The following is a 19587-nucleotide window of genomic DNA, read 5'->3' on the forward strand; positions in this document are numbered from 1 at the left end:
AAGAATAGAGATTTTGGGAAATGATTTTAGAATGCACTAGAAAATGTAAAGTTGATGACTGTTTTTAGTGACAGCTTTGAATGTAAATGTGAGACCCTTAAAATAAATATAAAACAAGCTATATTCTTTGCTTAAAAACAATTTATATAGTTTTAGATGTGCCAAAACAGGTTTAAAAAACTTGTCTCAGAAATTTTAAGGTCAGGGGAGCCTGGGTGGCTGAGTTAGTTGAGTGCCTGACTCTTGATTTTGGCTTAGGTCATGACCTCAGGGTCATGGGATGGAGCCCTGAGTCAGGCTCCACACTCAGCGGGGAGTCTGCTTGAGATTCTCTCTCTCTCTCTCTCCCTCTGCCCCTGCCCTCCTGCATGCTCTCTCTCTCTCTTTCTAAAATAAATAAATCAATCTTAAAAAAAAAAAAGAAATTTTAAGGTCAAATTACAAAAGAGAAATGAGAAAAGGAGCTCCTTGATAGCTTTCTGCTTAGATAACTACCCTGTAAATCTGAAATGAATTAAACACTTTTTGATTTGCTAATGTCCTAAAATGCACAAAGCACTATTAATGAAAGCTGCATGCAACATCTTGGTCACTTTTACTGTAACTAATGAATAATGTTTGTTAAAACACAATGTGGAACATGAGAGAATTTAGTTTAATAGCAGGTTGCAATGTGGCTGGGATTATGGGAAAAGAACAGATAATGAATAGAAAGCTCTACCAGAATTACAGTAATATTTCAGTATGTACTAACATGCACATCACTTCTACAGATAATTAAGAAACCATTTAAAGAATGAACAGTCTTAGTGAATGGTTTTGGTTTACATCTCAGAAAATAAGAAATTTGGTTTACATCTCAGAAAATAAGAAATTAGCTTAGAAAAATCACAAAATAAGCAGCATTCACATGCCTCATTTCTCCTCTGAAGGGGCTTGTTCCAGAAGGACAGGTTAGGTGCAGCTAATGGAAACTGTGTCCACTGTCGAGGGCTCCCACGAAGCAAGTTTATTACTTTTCTTAATAGTGACACATTGGAAAAATTACCTTTTAAATACTCATCTTTGCATCTCAAATCATTTACTTCATTTCTCTTCCTATGGCAACAATCTACTTTCCTTATATAATGAGAAATGTCAAGGGATTCCCCCGATGGAGTTCTTGAGGCTTAAAGAGGAAACGTAGGGAGCTGGTTTCAACAGCGGCATACTCGTCTATCCTTTAAAGAAACACTGTGGTGTACTATGTTTTTAATGAAGAAAAAAAAAAAAAAGCTCTCCTGGTATCCAGAAATAACTATAATCACAACTAAGCACTGGGGCATAATGGGCTATTTCACATTTCAAACAGGCCTCACAGTTCAGGTCTAAGCCCATTTCCAGAGACTACTGCCAAAGGCAAGGACGGGGGACATCAGAGCCAATTAAAAGGGCCCTGGGGAAATCCCTCCCCATTCTGTGAAGGTGAGTTTAAGGAACCCCGACCTAACCAGTGAATCCTCCGGAACCTGTGCTTTGATCCTGAAGTGAGGTCGCTGAATCTTACTCTAAAATGCCCAACGTTTTGAGGTTTTCAGTAAATCTGGTTATTCCTCTGATTTCTAGACCCCTTTTATGACAAAATTCTACCCTTTTTCTTTTGCTTGCTTTTTCTTAACACCCCTCTTTCTTCTCTATCTTCGCAATCCATCTGCCAGAAAGAAAAGACATTTTAGCTACCTATTCAGACCAGCCTGCAAAATGCCACAGGATCATTTGATCTCTACTGTCCTGGGATTTCGTGCAACTTTGCCTAATTGTCAGTGTAGCACACCGTCGGTCACGTTTTGCTGCTGTATGTTTTTTTTTTTAAAGAGCAGCCATGTTTAATATTGTGAAATACGATGTGTCTCCTCCGTGCCCCACCCTCTAGAACAGTGATACATTTCAGCGCACGCTCAGCAGAATTGGATTGTATTATGCACAGTACACACGTTCATTACCAAAACCGTACTTGCTGGAATGGATGCAAGGAGAATGAACTGCTGAGACTTCAGAATCCCAGTTCCTCAGAACCACTTTTATTAGCCAATGTATACCAAAGACGGGTGGTAAAAGAAGTATTATTTTTGCAGTTTTCCTTCATCATTGACGCTCTCTGATGTTACAGAGTGTGGTTTTCCAGTCTTTTGATTAAGCCTTGCCAGTCGTGTGCTGCTGCAACACGGAAGACACAGCTTTGCAACCTGTCACCTCTTCCGGCAGGCAGCCATCCTGGTCTCGGAGAGCGGGGTCGGCGCCCGACTGGAGTAGCAGCTCCACGATGTCCAAAAACTCACAGGCAGCAGCTGACGGGGAAATGGACAGACAGGAAAAGAAGGCTACTGTGAGACGAAGGGAAATGACTGTACCCCAGCAGGAAAGGCAAGGGCTGAGCAGTAAGGGATCCTGAACAATGAGAAATGTTCCAGCGGCTGGTGGGTGGGTGATCGGGCCTTGTGAGGAGAGCTGGGCCATGAGAGTGCATTCTCAAGTGTTAGGAAAATCAAATTCACCTTTTTTGGTTGCCCAGAAGCAAACAAACAAACACATTTTTGAAACTGTGAGGTTTTTAGGGGCGCCAGGGTGGTTCAGTCGGTTAAGTGTCTGCCTTTGGCTCAGGTCATGATCCTGGGGTCCTGGGATCGAGTCCCACGTCGGGCTCCCTGCTCTGCGGAGGCGGGGGCGGGGGGGCTGCTTCTCCCTCTGCCTGCCGCTCTGCCTACTGTGCTCTCTTATCTCTTTGTCAAATAAATAAATAAAATCTTTAAAAAAAAAAAAACCTGTGAGGTTTTTAGACTCTCTTAAGAATGGAATGAGGGAGAGAACAAAAATAGTGTTTATGTATTTTACTTTGATCAGAATAATGATAGGTTTGTAGGCTATGTCAAAAGGCTAAAAATATGTAAATGTAAAAAGAAAGATTTCGTTTTGTTTTTGAAGAGGGGGTTAAATGGGTAACTAACTAAACTTTAAAATTTGCAAATAAAAAAAAAAAGCTGGCCTAGGAATCATACCATCCCTCTACAGAACTTTTATTTATTTAAAAAAATAACAAATGGCCCAAATCACATAAGACACAGGGAGGGGACAAGGACCTACAGATACGGAGACTCATTATGAAGATGGCATGTATCGCCTCCAGGAGGACACACAGACCAAAGGGCTAGAATGGAGAGCTATCTATGTTTTTGCACATATATGGAAACTTGATTTATGACAACACTGGCGTCGCAGATCAGCAAGGAAACAAAGATCCATTAATTCAGATGCACTGAAACAACTGGGCTAAAGGCAAAAACAGGCATTTCATACAAGATGAAACAGAAATGGCAATAAACATATGAAAAGATGAACAACCACATTAGTAGTCAGGGAAATGAAAATTAAAACTCGGAGATACCATTTCACACCCAGTAGAGAGGTGGAAATTAAGAACAGACGGTACGAAGGTACGGGAGCGGGCTGGGGCGGGGGACGCTCCCCTCCGGACGGCCCGAGCGCACGCTGGTGCCGTCGCTACGGGCAACAGCTTGTGTTAAACCTCACACACGTGGGCCCTGCGCCCAGCCATCCCACTCCTACTTACACACTCCAGAGAAACTTGTGTGTGGTTCTCTAGGAGACGTTTGCAACAATGTGTGTAGCGGCGCTCTTCCTATTCGTGATAGACCCCAAAGGTCAACAACCCAAATGCCCATTAAGAATAACATGTGAAAATAAAACTGTTTACTTCTTCAATAAAATCCCATACAACACTGAAAAGTCATGAACTATACTTTTACACACGAGTGTACCTCCAGAACATAACGTTGAAGGAAAGAGGCGAGTCAGAAGAATACATACAGTATGGTTCCACTTAAACAAAATTTTAAAAATAGACCAAACTAAACACCATTGTTCAGAGAGACAAATATGTAGTAAAACGATAAGGGAAATCATTACTATAAAATTTGGGATGGCGTTAATCTTGGGAGAGGGGATGGAGGGAAGGCCATGCGAATGGATAAGCACACCCAGGAGGTTTCAGAGATATTGGCAATGTTGCATTTCTTAAGCTAGGTGGTGGGTACATTTTTTTCAAGTTATATTTTAAATTCTTCATATACATTTTACATACGCTTTCATAGGTGATGGAACATAACAGCAACAACAAAAGGTCAAAAAAAAAAAAAAAAACAGGGAAAGAAAGAAGAGTAAGGAGTTTGATTCAATGGCCATTTTATTGAGTACATGCCATACCAGTCCTACCAAGGACGCATTAAGATTCCTGCTCTGTGGAACTTACTAACAGCTGGGAGGCTAATATGGAAGTCTGACACTCTTAACACAAAACAGTAACTATTGTAACGCATGCGTGCGCGCGCACACACACACACACACACACACACACATACAAGCAAAGAGGTGGGGTGGGTGGGTGGAGAAGTCGAGGGATCAGGAAAAATGCAAGTAGGTGGTATGTAAGCTGAGCTCTGAAGGACAGAGTAAAATTCCAGGTAAGTGGAGACAGGCATTGCGGAGAGAAAACACCACTAATGGAGGGAGTACTGAGAGAACCAACCGTCTGCTGGCTCTGGGAAGTGATACAGACGGTCAAAAGAACACAGGGTGGACTTGAGTCAAACCATGCAGGGCTGTGAGAGCCATACTAAGCCATGCTGAGAAGTGTGGTTTCGAGTGCTCTAGTAAAGTCTGCATTTATAAGGAAGGGAGTGGCATAATTTGGCCTCCGTGTTAGGATGAAAATTCTAAAAGAGTGACTTGGACAGCCTAAAAATTTGTGGCAGGTAGACCACGTAGGAGACTATGACTATTTTAGGAGGCTTGAAATTAGCCAGTGTCAGCATTAATATAAAGAATGGACTGAATAAGAGCCACTGAAATTCATGTGGTTAGGACACAGCAAAGTACTAGATAGATTAAAAAAAAAACTGTTTGTGAACACTAAATTTAATAATTAATGAAGCTGATATAATATATTTACAGTTAAACATTTAATTATTTATATTTTGCAATTTTCTTTTTGTTTTTTGGAACAAAAATATTTTATTTCAGGTTTCAAATATTTTTAGAGGTTTTTGAAAAGCTCACAGGCCCCCCACTTGTGATCACAATGTTCACTGAATAAAATGGCCCGAGTTTTTCTATACTTGATATGAAACCCAGACACCATAAAGAAAATTACTCATAAATCTGAATACATAGAAACCTAAAATTGAGGGGTGCCTGGGTGGCTCAGTCGGTTAAGTGGCTGCCTTCGGCTCAGGTCATGATCCCAGGGTCCTGGGATTGAGCCCCTCATCGGGCTCCCTGCTCAGCGGAGAGCCTGCTTCTCCCTCCCCCTCTGCCTGCCTCTCTGCCTACTTATACTCTTCTATCTGTCAAATAAATAAAATCTTAAAAAAAAAAGAAACCTAAAATTGATAAATATGAACACATAAAAATTTGTAAAACAGCTATACCACACACAAACAAAATATGATATATAAAGGTAAATCATAAACTGGAGCATAAACACATACAAGAGCTAATACCCTTAATATCTAAAAAGCATTAACAAATCAATCCAAAAGAACAATGGGCAGGGGTGCCTGGGTGGCTTAGCTGGTTAAGCGCCTGAGTCTTGATTTTGGGTCAGCTCATGATCTCAGGGTTGTGAGATCAAGCCCTATGTCAGGGTCTGCGCTGGGCGTGAAGCCTCCTTAAGATTCTGTCTCTCCTCTCCTTCTGCTCCTCCCCCCACTCTCTTAAAAAAAAAAGAATGGGCAAAAGTATTACAGGAACCAAAGATGATACCCACGTTTTCAGTCTGGGAGACTTGTGCTCTGTCTGTCTCTCTCTCTCAAATAAATAAAATCTCAAGAAAAAAAGATTTTATTTATTTATTTGAAAGAAAGAGAGAGAAAATGAGCCAGGCAGGAGGGGCAGCGGGAGAGGGAGAAGCAGGCTCCCCATTAAGCAGGGAGCCCTATGCAGGGGTTAATCCCAGGACCCCTAGATCATGACCTAAGCTGAAGGCAGATGCTTACCCGACTGAGTCAACCAGGCAGGTGCCCCTCAAATAAATAAAATCTTAAAAAAACATATATAAATAACTCTTAGAGCTCAACAATAAGAAAACAAGTAACTTGATTAAAAATTGGGCCAAAGACCTTAACTGACATCTCACCACAGAAGATATACATATGGCAATTAAGCTTATGAAAAGGTATTCCACATCACATGATCAGGGAAATGCAAATTAAAAGAACATTGAGATACCACTACACACCTATTAGACTGGCCAAAATGTGGAACACTGGCAACACCAAATGCTGGTGAGGATGTGGAGCAACAGGAACTCACTCATTGCTGGTGGGAATGCAAAAGGACACAGACATTTGGAAGACAGTGTGATGGTTTCTTATAAAACTAAATATACCCTTACCATATGATCCGGCAACCATGCTCCTCAGTATCTACCCAAAGGAGCTAAAAACTTATGTCCACTCAGAAATCTACACATGAATGTTTATAGCAGCTTAAATCATAACTGCCAAAACTTGGAAGCAACCAAGATGTCCTTTAGTAGGTGAATGGATAAATAAGCTACTCAACACTAATGAGCTATCAAGCTAACAAAGGACATGGAGAAACCTTAAATATTACTAAGTGAGAGAAGCCATTCTGAAAAGGTTATCTACTGTATGATTCCAACAATATGAACATTCTGGAAAAGGCAAAACTCTGGAAATAGTAAAAAGATCAGTGGTTGCCAGAGGCTGGGGGTGAGGGAGGGACAAACAGGTAGAGCACAGTAGAATTTTAGGGCAGAGAAAATACTCTGGATGATATCATAATGACGGATACACATCATTTTACATTTATCCATAGAATACATGATGCCAAGAGTGAATCATAATGTAAACTTTGGGTGATTATGACATATTTTGACATAATAATTTTATGGTATGTAGCTTCATCAACTGTAACAAACGTACCACTCTGATGAGGGATGTTGACAATGAAAGTGTGAAACGACAGAAAAAATATACATTGGTCTCTGTCCCCAGTTCCTGGCACAGAGCTCCTAAAACCCCCGGCCTTTCCTAAGTGCAGGAGCACTAGAGGCATCTTTTGTTCTAACGCTTAGTCTTTGACCCTGGTTCCTGACAGAGCTCCTCAATCACTTGGAATTTCCCAGGTGACAGGCGTATCTTTTGTTCTAATGAGGTGACTCTTGGTGGGCTCCTGGATTGCTTCAGGGAGGGGGCTGGTCCCCAAAAAGACCCAACCATGATTAGAAGCTTGTAACTTTCAGCCCCAACTCCCATCCTCCTCGAAGGGGAGAGAGGCTGGAGATTGAATTAATGATCAATCATGCCTATGTAATGAAGCCTCCATAAAACCCCTCAAAGTACGGTTTTAGAGAACTTCTGGGTTACTGAACACATGGAAGTACTTAAAAGGTGGTACTGATGATAGCACGGAAGCTCTGCTCCCCTCCCCCCATATCTCGTCCAATGCATCTCTTCTAGCTAGATGTTCCTCTGTATCACCATATCCTTTTAAATTAAGCCAGTAAACCTAAGTGTGTCCTTGATTTCTGTGAGCCATTCTAGCAAATTATCGAACCCAGGAAGGGGTCATGGAAACCCGACATTGTAGAAGGTCAGTCAGAAGTGCTGGTGACAACCTGGGACTTGTGATTGGCATCTGAAGGCAGAGGTGTAGTCTTGTGGGACTGGGGGGAAGGTAGACAGTGTCTGAGTTGAATTAAGTGGAAGAACACCCAGCTGGTGTTGCAGAGAATTGCTTGTTGTGAGGAAAAAAACACACACACGGTGACCAGAGAGGTGAAGTGAAGTGTGGGGGTAGCGTGAGAGTAAAGGAGACACACACAGCAAGCGTCTGTTCTTTAGAGGGAGGCTATCATGGGGTGAGGGGTATATGGAAAATCTCTGTATCTTTCCCTCAATTTTGCTGTGAACCTACAACTGCTCTAAAAGTCTTAACCCACCAACAAAGCACTTGTAATTGGGTCTATTTCTGTGTTATCTATCATGTTTCATGGATTTACACACCTATCCTTATACTAATACCACACTGTCTTGATGTTTGTAACTTTATAATAAGTCCTGAAGTAAGGGTGTGTCCTCCATCTGGGTCCTTTCCTTTTCCATATAACTTTTAGAATAAGCTTGTAAATTTTTTCCAAACGTCCCGTTGGAATTTTGATTGGGAGTGTGTATAGATCAATTTGGGGAGAATGGAGAGCTTAACAACATAACATTAAGTCTTTTGACCCATGAGCAACAGTATCTCTGTCCATTTACTCAAATTGCCCTTAATTTCTCTCAGCATTGTTTGGGAATTTTCAGCATACAAATTGTGCATTTATTTTGATTTAGCCTTAGGATTTTAATTTTTCTGAGGCTATTATAAATGGTATTTTAAAAAATTTCAATATCTAATTGGTTCATTGCAAGTATAACGGAAAACAACTGATATCTGTATACTGACCTTGTGTTTTTAACTTTCTTTTTTTTCTTTTGTTTTTAAAGATTTTGTTTATTTATTTGAGAAAGAGAGAATGAGAGACAGACAGCACGAGAGGGAAGAGGGTCAGAGGGAGAAGCAGACTCCCTGCTGAGCAGGGAGCCCGATGCAGGACTCGATCCTGGGACTCCAGGATCATGACCTGAGCCGAAGGCAGTCGCTTAACCAACTGAGCCACCCAGGTGCCCGTGTTTTTAACTTTCAATTTCCAATTGTTCCTTACCAGTGTATAGGAGCTTTTTGATTTTTGTAAATTGATTTATCCTGCAAACTTGCTGAACTCAACTTATTAATTCTAATAGCTTTTTAAAAAATAGATTCTTTGGGGTCTTCTACATAGGTGTCATGTCATCTGTGAATAAAGGAAATTTTATTTCTTCCTTCTAAATCCAACTGCCTTTTACTTCTTTCTTTTGCCTTAAAGCACTGGCTAGAACTTCTAGTATGATGTTGAATCAAAGGGGAGAGAGTGGACATCTCTGCCTTTTTCCCAGTCAGAAGGAAAGCATTCAGCCTTTCACCATTAAGAATGATGTTAGCTAGGGCGCCTGGGTGGCTCAGTCCTTAAGCGTCTGCCTTCGGCTCAGGTCATGATCCCAGGGTCCTGGGATCGAGCCCCATATCAGGCTCCCTGCTCAGTGGGAAGCCTGCTTCTCCCTCTCCCACTTCTCCTGCTTGTGTTCCCTCTCTCGCTGTGTCTCTGTCAAATAAATAAATAAAATCTTTAAAAAAAAAAAAAAAAAGAATGATGTTAGCTATGGGGCACCTGGGTGGCTCAGTCAGTTAAGCGTCTGCCTTCAGCTCAGGTCATGATCCTGGGGTCCTGGGATTGAGCCCCACATTGGGCTCTCTGCTCCTCGGGGAACCTGCTTCTCCCTCTGCCTCTCTCTCAGTCTCTCATGAATAAATAAATGAAATCTTTAAAAAAAATGATGTTAGCCAACAATTACTTCAGACTGAGGAAGTTTCTTTCTATTCCTATTTTGCTGCATTTTTATTTTTTTTAATCATGAAGGGAAGGTGAATTTTGTCAACTGTTTTTTCTACATAGATGGAGATGATCATGTGTTTTGTTTCGGTTTTGATCTGCTGACATGGTGAAATACAATGATTTTCAAGTACTGAACCAACCTTACATTCCTGGGATAAAGATATTTGAGTATTATTTGTTATTCTTTTTGTATATTGCTGGGTTGACTTTGCTAACATTTTATTAAAGATGTTTGCACTGGGGCACCTGGGTGGCTTAGTTAGTTGAGTGTCCAACTCTTGGTTTCAAGTCCAGGGTCATGAGATGGAGCCTGGTGTTGGGCTCCATGCTCAGGAGGGAATCTGCTTGAGATTCTCTCTCTCCCTCTGCCTCTCCCCACTACTCATGTTCTCTCTCTCTCAAATTAATTAATTAATTAAAAAAAAGATGTTTGCATCTATATTTGTGGGAGACATTGGCCTGAAGTTTTCTTTTCCTCCAGAGTCTTTTCCTGGTTTTGGTATTAGGATAATGTCAGCCTCACAGAATGAGTTGGACAGCATCTTTTATTTTCTGAAAGAGTTGATGTGTAGACTTAGTTTTATTTCTTCCTTAAACATTTAGTAGAATTTACCAGTGAAGCAATCAGGGCCTGGAGATTTTATTGTGGAAAAGTTTTTAGCTACAAATTCAATGTCTTTTATAGATAGAAGGCTACCTAGGTTATCAGGGCAAACTTTGTCTGATTTTTAAAATATTTGTTGAAATTTGTTTTACGGCCTAGAATATGGTCTAACGTGGTGGCTGCCTCGTCCTTGGGTGCTCTACCAAAGGTGAAACAGTCTGTGTGTCTTGTAGGGGCTTGTTATCCTTTGGAATCAGTTTACTTTGCTGGCATGCAACCTCTGCTATCTGCCGGGTTCAAGAAATTAATGATCTTGTAGATTATCTGTCCTTTTCTTCTTGTTAGTATGGGAGCACTGTTCTCTTGCACTTTTCTACATTTCAAGTGGAAGTAGAACTCTATGGGGGTTTAGTTTTATTTTTTTTTTAAGATTTTATTTATTTGAGAGAGAGAAAGAGAGAGAGCACGAGTGGGAAGGGGCAGAGCGGGAGGGAGAAAGAATCTCAAGCAGACTCGGCACTGAGCATGGAGCCCAACGTGGGGCTCAATTCCACAACTGCAAGACCATGGCCTGAGCTGAAACCAAGAGGAGGATGCTTAACTGAATGAGTCACCCAGGTGCCCTGGGAGTTCGGTTTTAGATGATTTAGTAGTGATATTTCTTCTTTTGCTCTTTGTTGTTACTCAGATAAGGATAGTTTCACTGGCTCCCTTGACCCTTTATTCTGCTGGTGGCTGCTTCCCACTCTGGGTCCCCTGCTATATGCTATTCAATGGCATAAAGCCAGCAGCCAAAATCAGGTTGTGATGAGTTATAAACTTGGGACAGCTTTGGCGGTCCTTTATATTACCCACCGTGACAGACTTAGGCACCAAACTCTACTCCATAATAGCCCGGGCTCAGAGGTAGTTCTAAGTGACTAGAGGCGGAGGGCAGAATTTTACTCTGAGCTTAAGTCAGACCATTTGAGAATGCTATCTGTGTCTCCAGTGGTGTGGGATTTCTGGGAAGGCTACCAGGATTGTCAGTGTTAAATTAGCATCTGATGAATGAATGAAGAAATAAACAGAGAGTAGGAGAAAAGGTAGGAAAAGGCAAGAATTGCCTATTCCAGTCCTGGGGCAGGTGTTAATGGGCTAAGGTCATATTTTGCTTCGGTAGGTCACAGACAGGAGGATGGCGGAGACAGAATATCTTTACCAAGGCCCAGGATTCAACAGAAATTATGTAAGATTATAATATCCCTTAAAGAATTTAAAATAATCGCCCCCAAATAATATAATGGGCATTTTAATTTTACATTTCTGAAAGGTTTTACCATGAATCACTGTACACCAAATTAGATTCCAATGGAAGGCAGTCTTTTATAAAATATAACAAAGTTAAAGACACATTGCCTAGTATCAAGTACTTGTGAGAAGATATTTATCCTGCATAGAACTAGCTCCGTGACATTTATATTTTGAGAAATAATCAGTTAACCTTTTTGCCACAACTATCAGTCTCAACTTATTGTAAGAAACACTTGGTTAGGTTTTAAAATTGGAACTTTTAAAGCAGTATCAGAGAAATAAATTTCCCAGTGTATAAATCTGTAATACAGGATAATAACTACCACTGTCAGATCACACTTCTCAAATCTAACCCAACACTTGAGGATCCTGAGCATGAAGAGCAAGGCTAAACGGACGTGTGCTACAGCTGAAGACATTAAGCCAGCCATCTCAGACAAAGCAGCATTAATGTCACATAGGCCATATAGTGAAGTGACTTTTCCCAACAGTGAGATATGATAGAACGTATGACTACTAACTCAGGAATAGAGCTTACATTTTTAAGTTCCACATCTAGAGGACCACAGCCAACCAGCTGAGAAAAGGCTATGGAGGCTATCTAATAATCCCCTAACCTAACAAATGTGAATGAAATTTTAGCTCAAGACTAACTATACAGTGAGGTTTAAATTAGGAAGTTCAGGGGGCACCTGGCTGGCTCAGTCGATAGAGCATGTGACTCTTGGTTTCGGGGTCGTGAGTTCAAGCCCCATGTTGGGCGTGGAGCCTACTTAAAAAAGAAAGAAAGAGAAAGAAAGAAAAGAAAGAAAGAAAGAAAAGAAAAGAAAAGAAAGAAAGAAAGAAAGAAAGAAAGAAAGAAAGAAAGAGAGAAAGAAAGAAAGAAAAGAAAAGAAAAGAAAAGAAAAGAAAAGAAAAGAAAGAGAGAAAGAGAGAAAGAAAGAAAGAGAGAAAGAAAGAAAGAGAGAAAGAAAGAAAGAAAGAAAAGAAAAGAAAGAAAGAAAGAAAGAAAGAAAGAAAGAAAGAGAGAAAGAAAGAAAGAAAGAAAGAAAAGAAAAGAAAAGAAAAGAAAAGAAAGAGAGAAAGAAAGAAAGAAAGAAAGAGAGAAAGAAAGAGAAAGAAAGAAAAGAAAGAAAGAAAGAAAAGAAAAGAAAAGAAAAGAAAGAGAGAAAGAGAGAAAGAAAGAAAGAGAGAAAGAAAGAAAGAGAGAAAGAGAAAGAAAGAAAAGAAAGAAAGAAAGAAAAGAAAAGAAAAAGAAAGAAAGAAAGAAAGAAAGAGAACGACAGAAAGAAAGAGAGAAAGAAAGAGAAAGAAAGAAAAGAAAGAAAGAAAGAAAAGAAAGAAAGAAAGAGAGAAAGAAAGAATAAATTAGCAAATTCAGGGTTGTAGAACAGTACTTCAGAGTGAAGGATAGGTTGTCCATAAGGAAAAGGAGTTTTATTAACAAATGCCTGGGATTTACGCAAAGACCGTTATGAGCACCAGGCAATCAGGAAGTTGTAACAGAGAGAGAAAGAGAGAAGAGGAAGACTAATTTAAAGGACAGGAGGACACTACACAGGTCAATCTCATCCTGGTATGAGGAAGGCATCAATTATGTTTGTTTAGCACAGAGCCAACGGGCAAAGATAGGTGCCCAACAAATGGTTTTTGAAAAAAATATATGCTTTGTACCCCCACTTAGATGGTGAGCTACTTGATTATGCACTTTGTTATATTCTCCTCTCCATCTAGCATAGTGCTGGGAACTTAGTATTTGCTCAAAATTCATTAGTTAATTGATTTCTCCGCCTTTGGCATCTTCAGTAAAGCACAATTCACAAGGCAGAGCCATCTTTCAGAAATGTGTGAGCTGCCCATCCCCTCAAAACGGACAAAGGCAAAGAAGATGAGAGTGGGATGAGAAGGGTACTAACATTTTGCCAAATTAATGAGGGAATATATTGGTGCCCACAATGTGCTGGGAAATACAAAACCAGTCATAAGCCTGTCTCGGAAAAGCTTGAGGAAGTCTACAGGGATTAGAACAGTTGCTGAATTTATGGTACCCTGGGAACCTCTATTTGTCAAGTGCCACAGAGGCAGCCCTGACACTGGCACAGGTGAAGATGAATTTTCATTCAGAGCAGTGAGCCTTCTGACTCCATTAATCCTCAGGGTTTTGATGATGAATTTCTTTCTTTTTTTTATTTTATTTATTTTCACTCTAATGCCTCCTCCCACTGCCCTAACAGCGTGGAAGGAACAGAACAGATGGTCCTTTACGTGGAAGCCCGAGGGCTCATGAGGATACAAAGCCTGCCCACTCTGCAATCACATGACTGCACGTGCAAGGCAAAGCCTTGATTTCCCCCGGGAGACACAGATGCAAGGATGTTAGTATTCCCAGCGGAGGGAGAGGAGGGGACGGCTAACAGGCCATTTACAAGGAAGACCACACTTACACTAATATACTCTTCAGCAAGAACTGGGTTTAATCACAAAACAGGAAGACCGAAATCTGAAGATGAAAAAACACCAAAGTGAAATGGAGGCAAGTAAGGGTTTTAGTAGGCTGCTATGCAAAGCCCATTTAGAATGAACTAGTGAAGACATACAGGAGTAGAACACTGGCCTCTAGTTAACCTGCCATTGGCTCTGACCCAGTTTTAATCGGAAGAAGCCAGGATTTACAACCTGCTTAAGGATGGAGTTTGACAACTGCTATAATCAGAAGAGCTGTCAACACAAGGACAGCTGTCAAGCCAAACTGTAATTCATAAAATATAAGAGCTAAGCCCCTAAGATATCCCCAACATTGTCTGTACTTACTGGATTTAACTAAGAGTTTTATTCAAGTTACAAAAATAGGTTAAGGGTCCTAAAATCAAATAAAAAAATAGCTACGGAGTACCTAGTAAATAAAAAAGGTTAAACAATACTAAGTGACTAAATGGGTAAAATACGTCCAGGAGATTCCCTAGCACAGTGTTTAATAAATGGTTATTATTATTATTACATGCCCAACTCTGCTTTGATGACCTTAAAAACTGGCAGAAGTCTAGTGACCTAGTAAAAAATCTTAATTAAAAATAAATCACTCCTAAAAAAAAATCACTCCTATAACTGATTATTAATTAAACTTAAAATCTTAATTTCATGAAATATTCCTGAGTTGTCAGAATATTTTAGTTTTATATATTTGTAATGTCAAAACCTCTTAACTAATGGTATTATTTTAGTGTTTAATTATCTTGATTATAATATACATGGTATTTGTTTTGTTCTTTCTGCAATGAATAATATAATCTGAGAGACAGAAATAGAAGTTGTTTTACTAGATCAATTTTGGGCAGGATTCCTGAATCAGAGATAATTTTTATTAATGTCAAAACTCTCAGTGAACAGAAATAAGAATACAAAAGCACATGGAGGAACACAGATATGGATAAAGTACAGTTTTGAAAAACAGCCTTGACTCTCTAAGGTGACCAATGATAAAGGATTTTAATTTATTTTATTTCTATAAAAGATTATCTTGCAGAAAATAATGTCTGCTTTAAAAGGATACCAGGGCTGTAATTATTTATGAAATTATGAAAACAGGACTGGAAGTGCAATCAGGAGACCTGAACAAGTGTCTTGGCTCTGCTACAAGACAACCTGTATTACCCTGTCAAGGTCACTTGGCCCCGCCAGACTTCAGCTTTTCATTTGCAAATGTAGAAAACAAGGCCTAGCTCAGACATCTGTTGGAAAGGTTAAGAGATTATGTATATGAAAACAGTACCACCACCACCTTATATCTATCCGGGTTTGGAGGTTTTTTTGTGTGTAAACGTTTTATTAGAGTACATATAAATTAAATACTGAAGAGGACAAATTTTCTTAAGATGAAATTATTCCTATAACTAACGAGCACATAGATCCACAATCAGATCATTAGGGAGCCTGAGTGACTCAGTCGTTAAGCGTCTGCCCTTAGCTCAGGTCGTGATCCCAGGGGTCCTGGGATCGAGCCCCGCATGGGGCTCCCTGCTCGGCGGGGAGCCTGCTTCTCCCTCTCCCGCTCCCCCTGCTTGTGTTCCCTCTCTCACTGTGTCTCTCTCTGTCAAATGAATAAATAAAAGAATCTTTTTTTTTTTTAAAGATTTTATTTATTTATTTGAGAGAGAGAATGAGAGAGAGAGAGAGCATGAGAGGGGAGAGGGTCAGAGGGAGAAGCAGACTCCCTGCCGAGCAGGGAGCCCGATGCGGGACTCAATCCCAGGACTCCAGGATCATGACCTGAGCCGAAGGCAGTCGCTTAACCAACTGAGCCACCCAGGCGCCCAAGCCCTATTTTAGAGGGCTGCTTATAGATGGAGCCTAGAGATTACCTTCCTTGTATACTGCATTGTGTATGTACATTTTTAATGGTACACCTTTCAAAGGCATTTGATAACATAAAATATGTATGTATGTATATATATATATATATAGGTGTGTATATATATATATGTAATTTTAATCAACAAATATTTTAAGTATGGTAGAGGAATATAAATGCTAATAAAACAAATTTTTGGCTATCACAAATAATGCTGCAATAAATGTTCTTAATCATGTCTCATTACATATATGTCCAGGAGTATTTCTTGGTTATATAAACAGAAGTGGAATTGTTGGGTTGTAGGGTATGTGTACCTTCAGTTTCACTAGATTTTGCCAAAGTGATCTCCAAAGTGGTTGTGACAGTTGATACTCCCATCAGCAAAGTATGACTGTTCTTGCTCCACATCCTAATACTAATTATTTGTAGATGTTTACTTGTTGCCAAACTGACCAGTGTCAAGTTATATCTAAATGTTATAATCTGCATTCTCTGATTATTGTTGGGAGACAGTTCTCCAAGGGACTCTTCATGATTCTGTACCTCTTGAGAACAAAGGTAATGACAGCTTCTGTTTCAGACTCTTTTCAAGGATGTGTGTATAGTGAACAGCCTTGGACAACAGAGGTAGTGTTTCCTTCCAGAGCAGAGGGTAGGTTTCTTTACTGTCCAGTATAATAAAGATAACATGTTCTCCTGGGCCACAGCTGGGCAGGTTTGCTTGCAGCTCATTATAAAAGACTAGTGCTCCTTATGCTTAGGATTCCTTTTTTTTAAAGATTTTATTTATTTGAGAGAGAGCAAGCTCGAGCATGAGTCGGGGGGGGGAGTGAAGAGAGAGAGGGAGAAGCAGACACCCCACTGAGCAGGGAGCCCGATGTGGGGCTCAATCCCATGACCCTGGGACCCTGAGCGGAAGGTAGACAGATGCTTAACCGACAGAGCCACCCAGGCGCCCCTAAGCTTAGGATTCCTAAGATATGATACACTATGTGTGTAGTATCTACCTGGACTTCTCTGCTTAGCTCCTATAGGACTCAAAAGGAAATGACACAAACATAAAGCTCATCTGCTTGCTGTGCTGTAACAGTCTTGTGTTTTTTGCCAGAATCCATGAAACTGTGTTAGGCTAACTTGTTAGTCTCTAAGCAGGGTATAATCCCAGATTACTCATAGTTCTTGACAGTTATGAGTGGGGTTGAGCATCTTTTCTTGCTGTTTATTTGATATTTGGCTCTTCCCATCTGTGAACTATCCATTTTTGGGGGTCTATTTTTCTATTTGATTGTCTTCCTTATTGGCTGGGGAGATGTTCTTGATATAGTCTGAATAATGATCTTATGCAGGTTATTTGCATTTTAAATATCTTCTCCCAGTCTGTGCCTTGTATTTTTACTTTGCTTACACTATCTTTTGTTTAATAGAAGTTTAAAATTTTTAATGTACTTATAATTTAAATTATGATTTGTATTTTTGAGTGTTTTCTTAAGAAACCCTTCCTTACCCTATTCATCTAAAAGTTTGTAATTTTGCTTTTCTTTATATGTGCATTTGATTCAGTTAAAATTGATTTATGTGTATGGGGTGCATTATTTGGTTATCTACTGTTGTATAACAAACCACTCAAAATCTAGTGGCTTAAATACAACAATGTATTATTTTTCATGATCCTGTGGGTTGACCAGCTGGTTCTTTTCCTTCAAAGAACTAATTTTTAGTTTGTTGATTTTCTCTATTGTTTTTCTATTCTCTATTTCACTTTTTTCTACTCTAATCTCTATTATTCTTTGTTTTCTTTAGGCTTTGTTTGCTCTTCTTTCTCCAGTGTCTTAAAGTGGAAGATTAAGTTAGTTACTGATTTGAGGTTTTTCTTCTTTCTGAACGAAAGCATTTACAGCTATAAATTTCTCTGTAAGCACTACGTTAGCCGCACTCCATAAGCTTTGGCACGTGTTATCTTCATTTTCATTCATCGCAAAGTATTTTCTGATTTCTCTTTTAATTTCCTCCTCCTTGACCCACTTGTTATTTAATAGTAAGCTTATTAGTTTCCTAATACTTTTGAGTTTTCAAGTCTTGATATCTAATTTCATTCCACTGTGGTTGGTGAACATACACTGTATTATTTCTATTCTTTTAAATTTATTGAGGTTGTTTCATGGACTTCATATTGTGTATCCTGAAGAATGCTCTATGTGCACTTGAAAATTATGTATATTCTGTTGTCTTGGATGGAGTGTTTCATAGATGTCTGTTAGATCTTGTTGGTTTATAGTGTTGTTCAGGTCTTCCATTTCCTTGTTTGCCTTCTGTTTAGCTGTCCTACCCATTACTGAAAGTGGGGTGCTGGAATTTCCAACTATTATTTTTGAATTGTCTATTTTGAGTTTTTTCTTAAGTGGTTGCTCTTGGGTTTATCACATAAGCGTTTTACCTTCAGCTTCAGATTTATACTCAGCTTAATTCCAGTGATATGCAGAAACATTACTCCCTTATATTTCTATTGCATTTTCCCTCTTTTGGTGGCAGTATTGTTATATCTGTTACATCTATTAATGTTACAAATCCAACAAGACATTATTACAATTACTTTAACATCTGTAGTCACTTCCTTAACCCATTATAACTTTGTTCTCATCCATCTCCTTTGGGCTGTTATTGGCAAATATATTATACTTCTATATGTTATGGGCCCAATAATACATTATATACATATTATTTTAGACATTACTTTTTAAAATCAGTTAAGGAAAGAAAGGAGAAAAAAGTATGCATTCATACTGTCTTTTATAAGTATATAATTGTATTTATGGGTGCTCTTTTGTTTTTTCATATGGATTTGAATTACTTTTTGGGTCATTTGCTTTTAGTCTGAATCTTTTCTTTTAGTACTTCTTGTCAGTCTGCTAGCAACAAATTCTCTCAGTCTTTGTTATCTGGAAAAGACTTTATTCCATCTTCATTTTTGAAAGACAGCTTTGCCAGATATAGATTCCTTATTTCTATAAATAGATATTCAAGGTCAGAACACGGTGGGATAACACTGAAAGTGCTCAAAGGAAACCACTCAACTGGGGCATAAATTGTCCTACAAACCAACCCAAATTGTGGCTTCTTTAAAGGTCAGTGTTTGATATTTGTTCTTACTCATGAAGGCTCCTCCCACATGTAGTATTCTCCCATCCTCCCCACTATTCTTGAGAGTACCCTTAGCCTTGAACTTCTCCAGGCTCTGCTGCAAATGAGGTCAGTTCCTTTGGGAAGAGATTAGGAGCTGTTTTAGAGTCTGCTTCTCCCCACAGGCAAAATCTCTGAGCCAGATTCTGGAGCCGGGAGTGTGGACAACAGCAAGCTTCTCTTTGAGTGACACCCTTCCTCTCCCTGCTCTAGGAGTTGGTGCTTGGTGGCAGTGCGGGGGGAGCCTGGTTTGCCTCTCCTGGCATGGAGCCACTACCCTGCAAGCCAGGGCAAGGGTGATCAGGGCTTCAGCAATGTCAGAGTACCACATCCAAGCCTCCATTTCATGGGTGGCTGCCTCCATCTCTTGACTGCACTTGCCTAGGACTTAGGTCTTTATATTTATTTTCTACCTTTTATACTAATGTTTAAGAATGGAATTTTAAAAAACTGATGTATTCAGCATCTTTGCTAAACTGTATTAGTTTTAATAATTTGACTGTAGAGTCTCTTGAATTTCTATGTAGCTACTTATTTTGTTTGAGATTAATAATGATTTTGTTTCTTTTTATCCATCCCATGTACTTTTTAGTTCTTTTGCTTTTCTTTCTG

General features: G+C 39.5%; 1 protein-coding gene across 3 annotated transcripts in view; it reads right to left on the reverse strand.

The window, feature by feature from the left end:
* Positions 1 to 649: 649 nt before the first annotated feature.
* The window catches only part of ACBD6 (acyl-CoA binding domain containing 6), a 220352-nt gene continuing 201414 nt past the window's right edge, over positions 650 to 19587 (reverse strand). For 2 of the 3 annotated variants that reach the window (XM_027612423.1, XM_027612420.2), the window contains one exon: positions 650 to 2327. In XM_027612423.1, coding sequence (XP_027468224.1) covers positions 2173 to 2327 — 155 coding nt within the window. In that variant the 3' untranslated portion in view covers positions 650 to 2172. The remainder of the gene's footprint in view (positions 2328 to 19587) is intronic. The other variant, XM_027612422.1, reaches the window with a different exon arrangement.

This window comes from Zalophus californianus, chromosome 10, assembly GCF_009762305.2.
Source record: "Zalophus californianus isolate mZalCal1 chromosome 10, mZalCal1.pri.v2, whole genome shotgun sequence".
NCBI lineage: Eukaryota > Metazoa > Chordata > Mammalia > Carnivora > Otariidae > Zalophus > Zalophus californianus.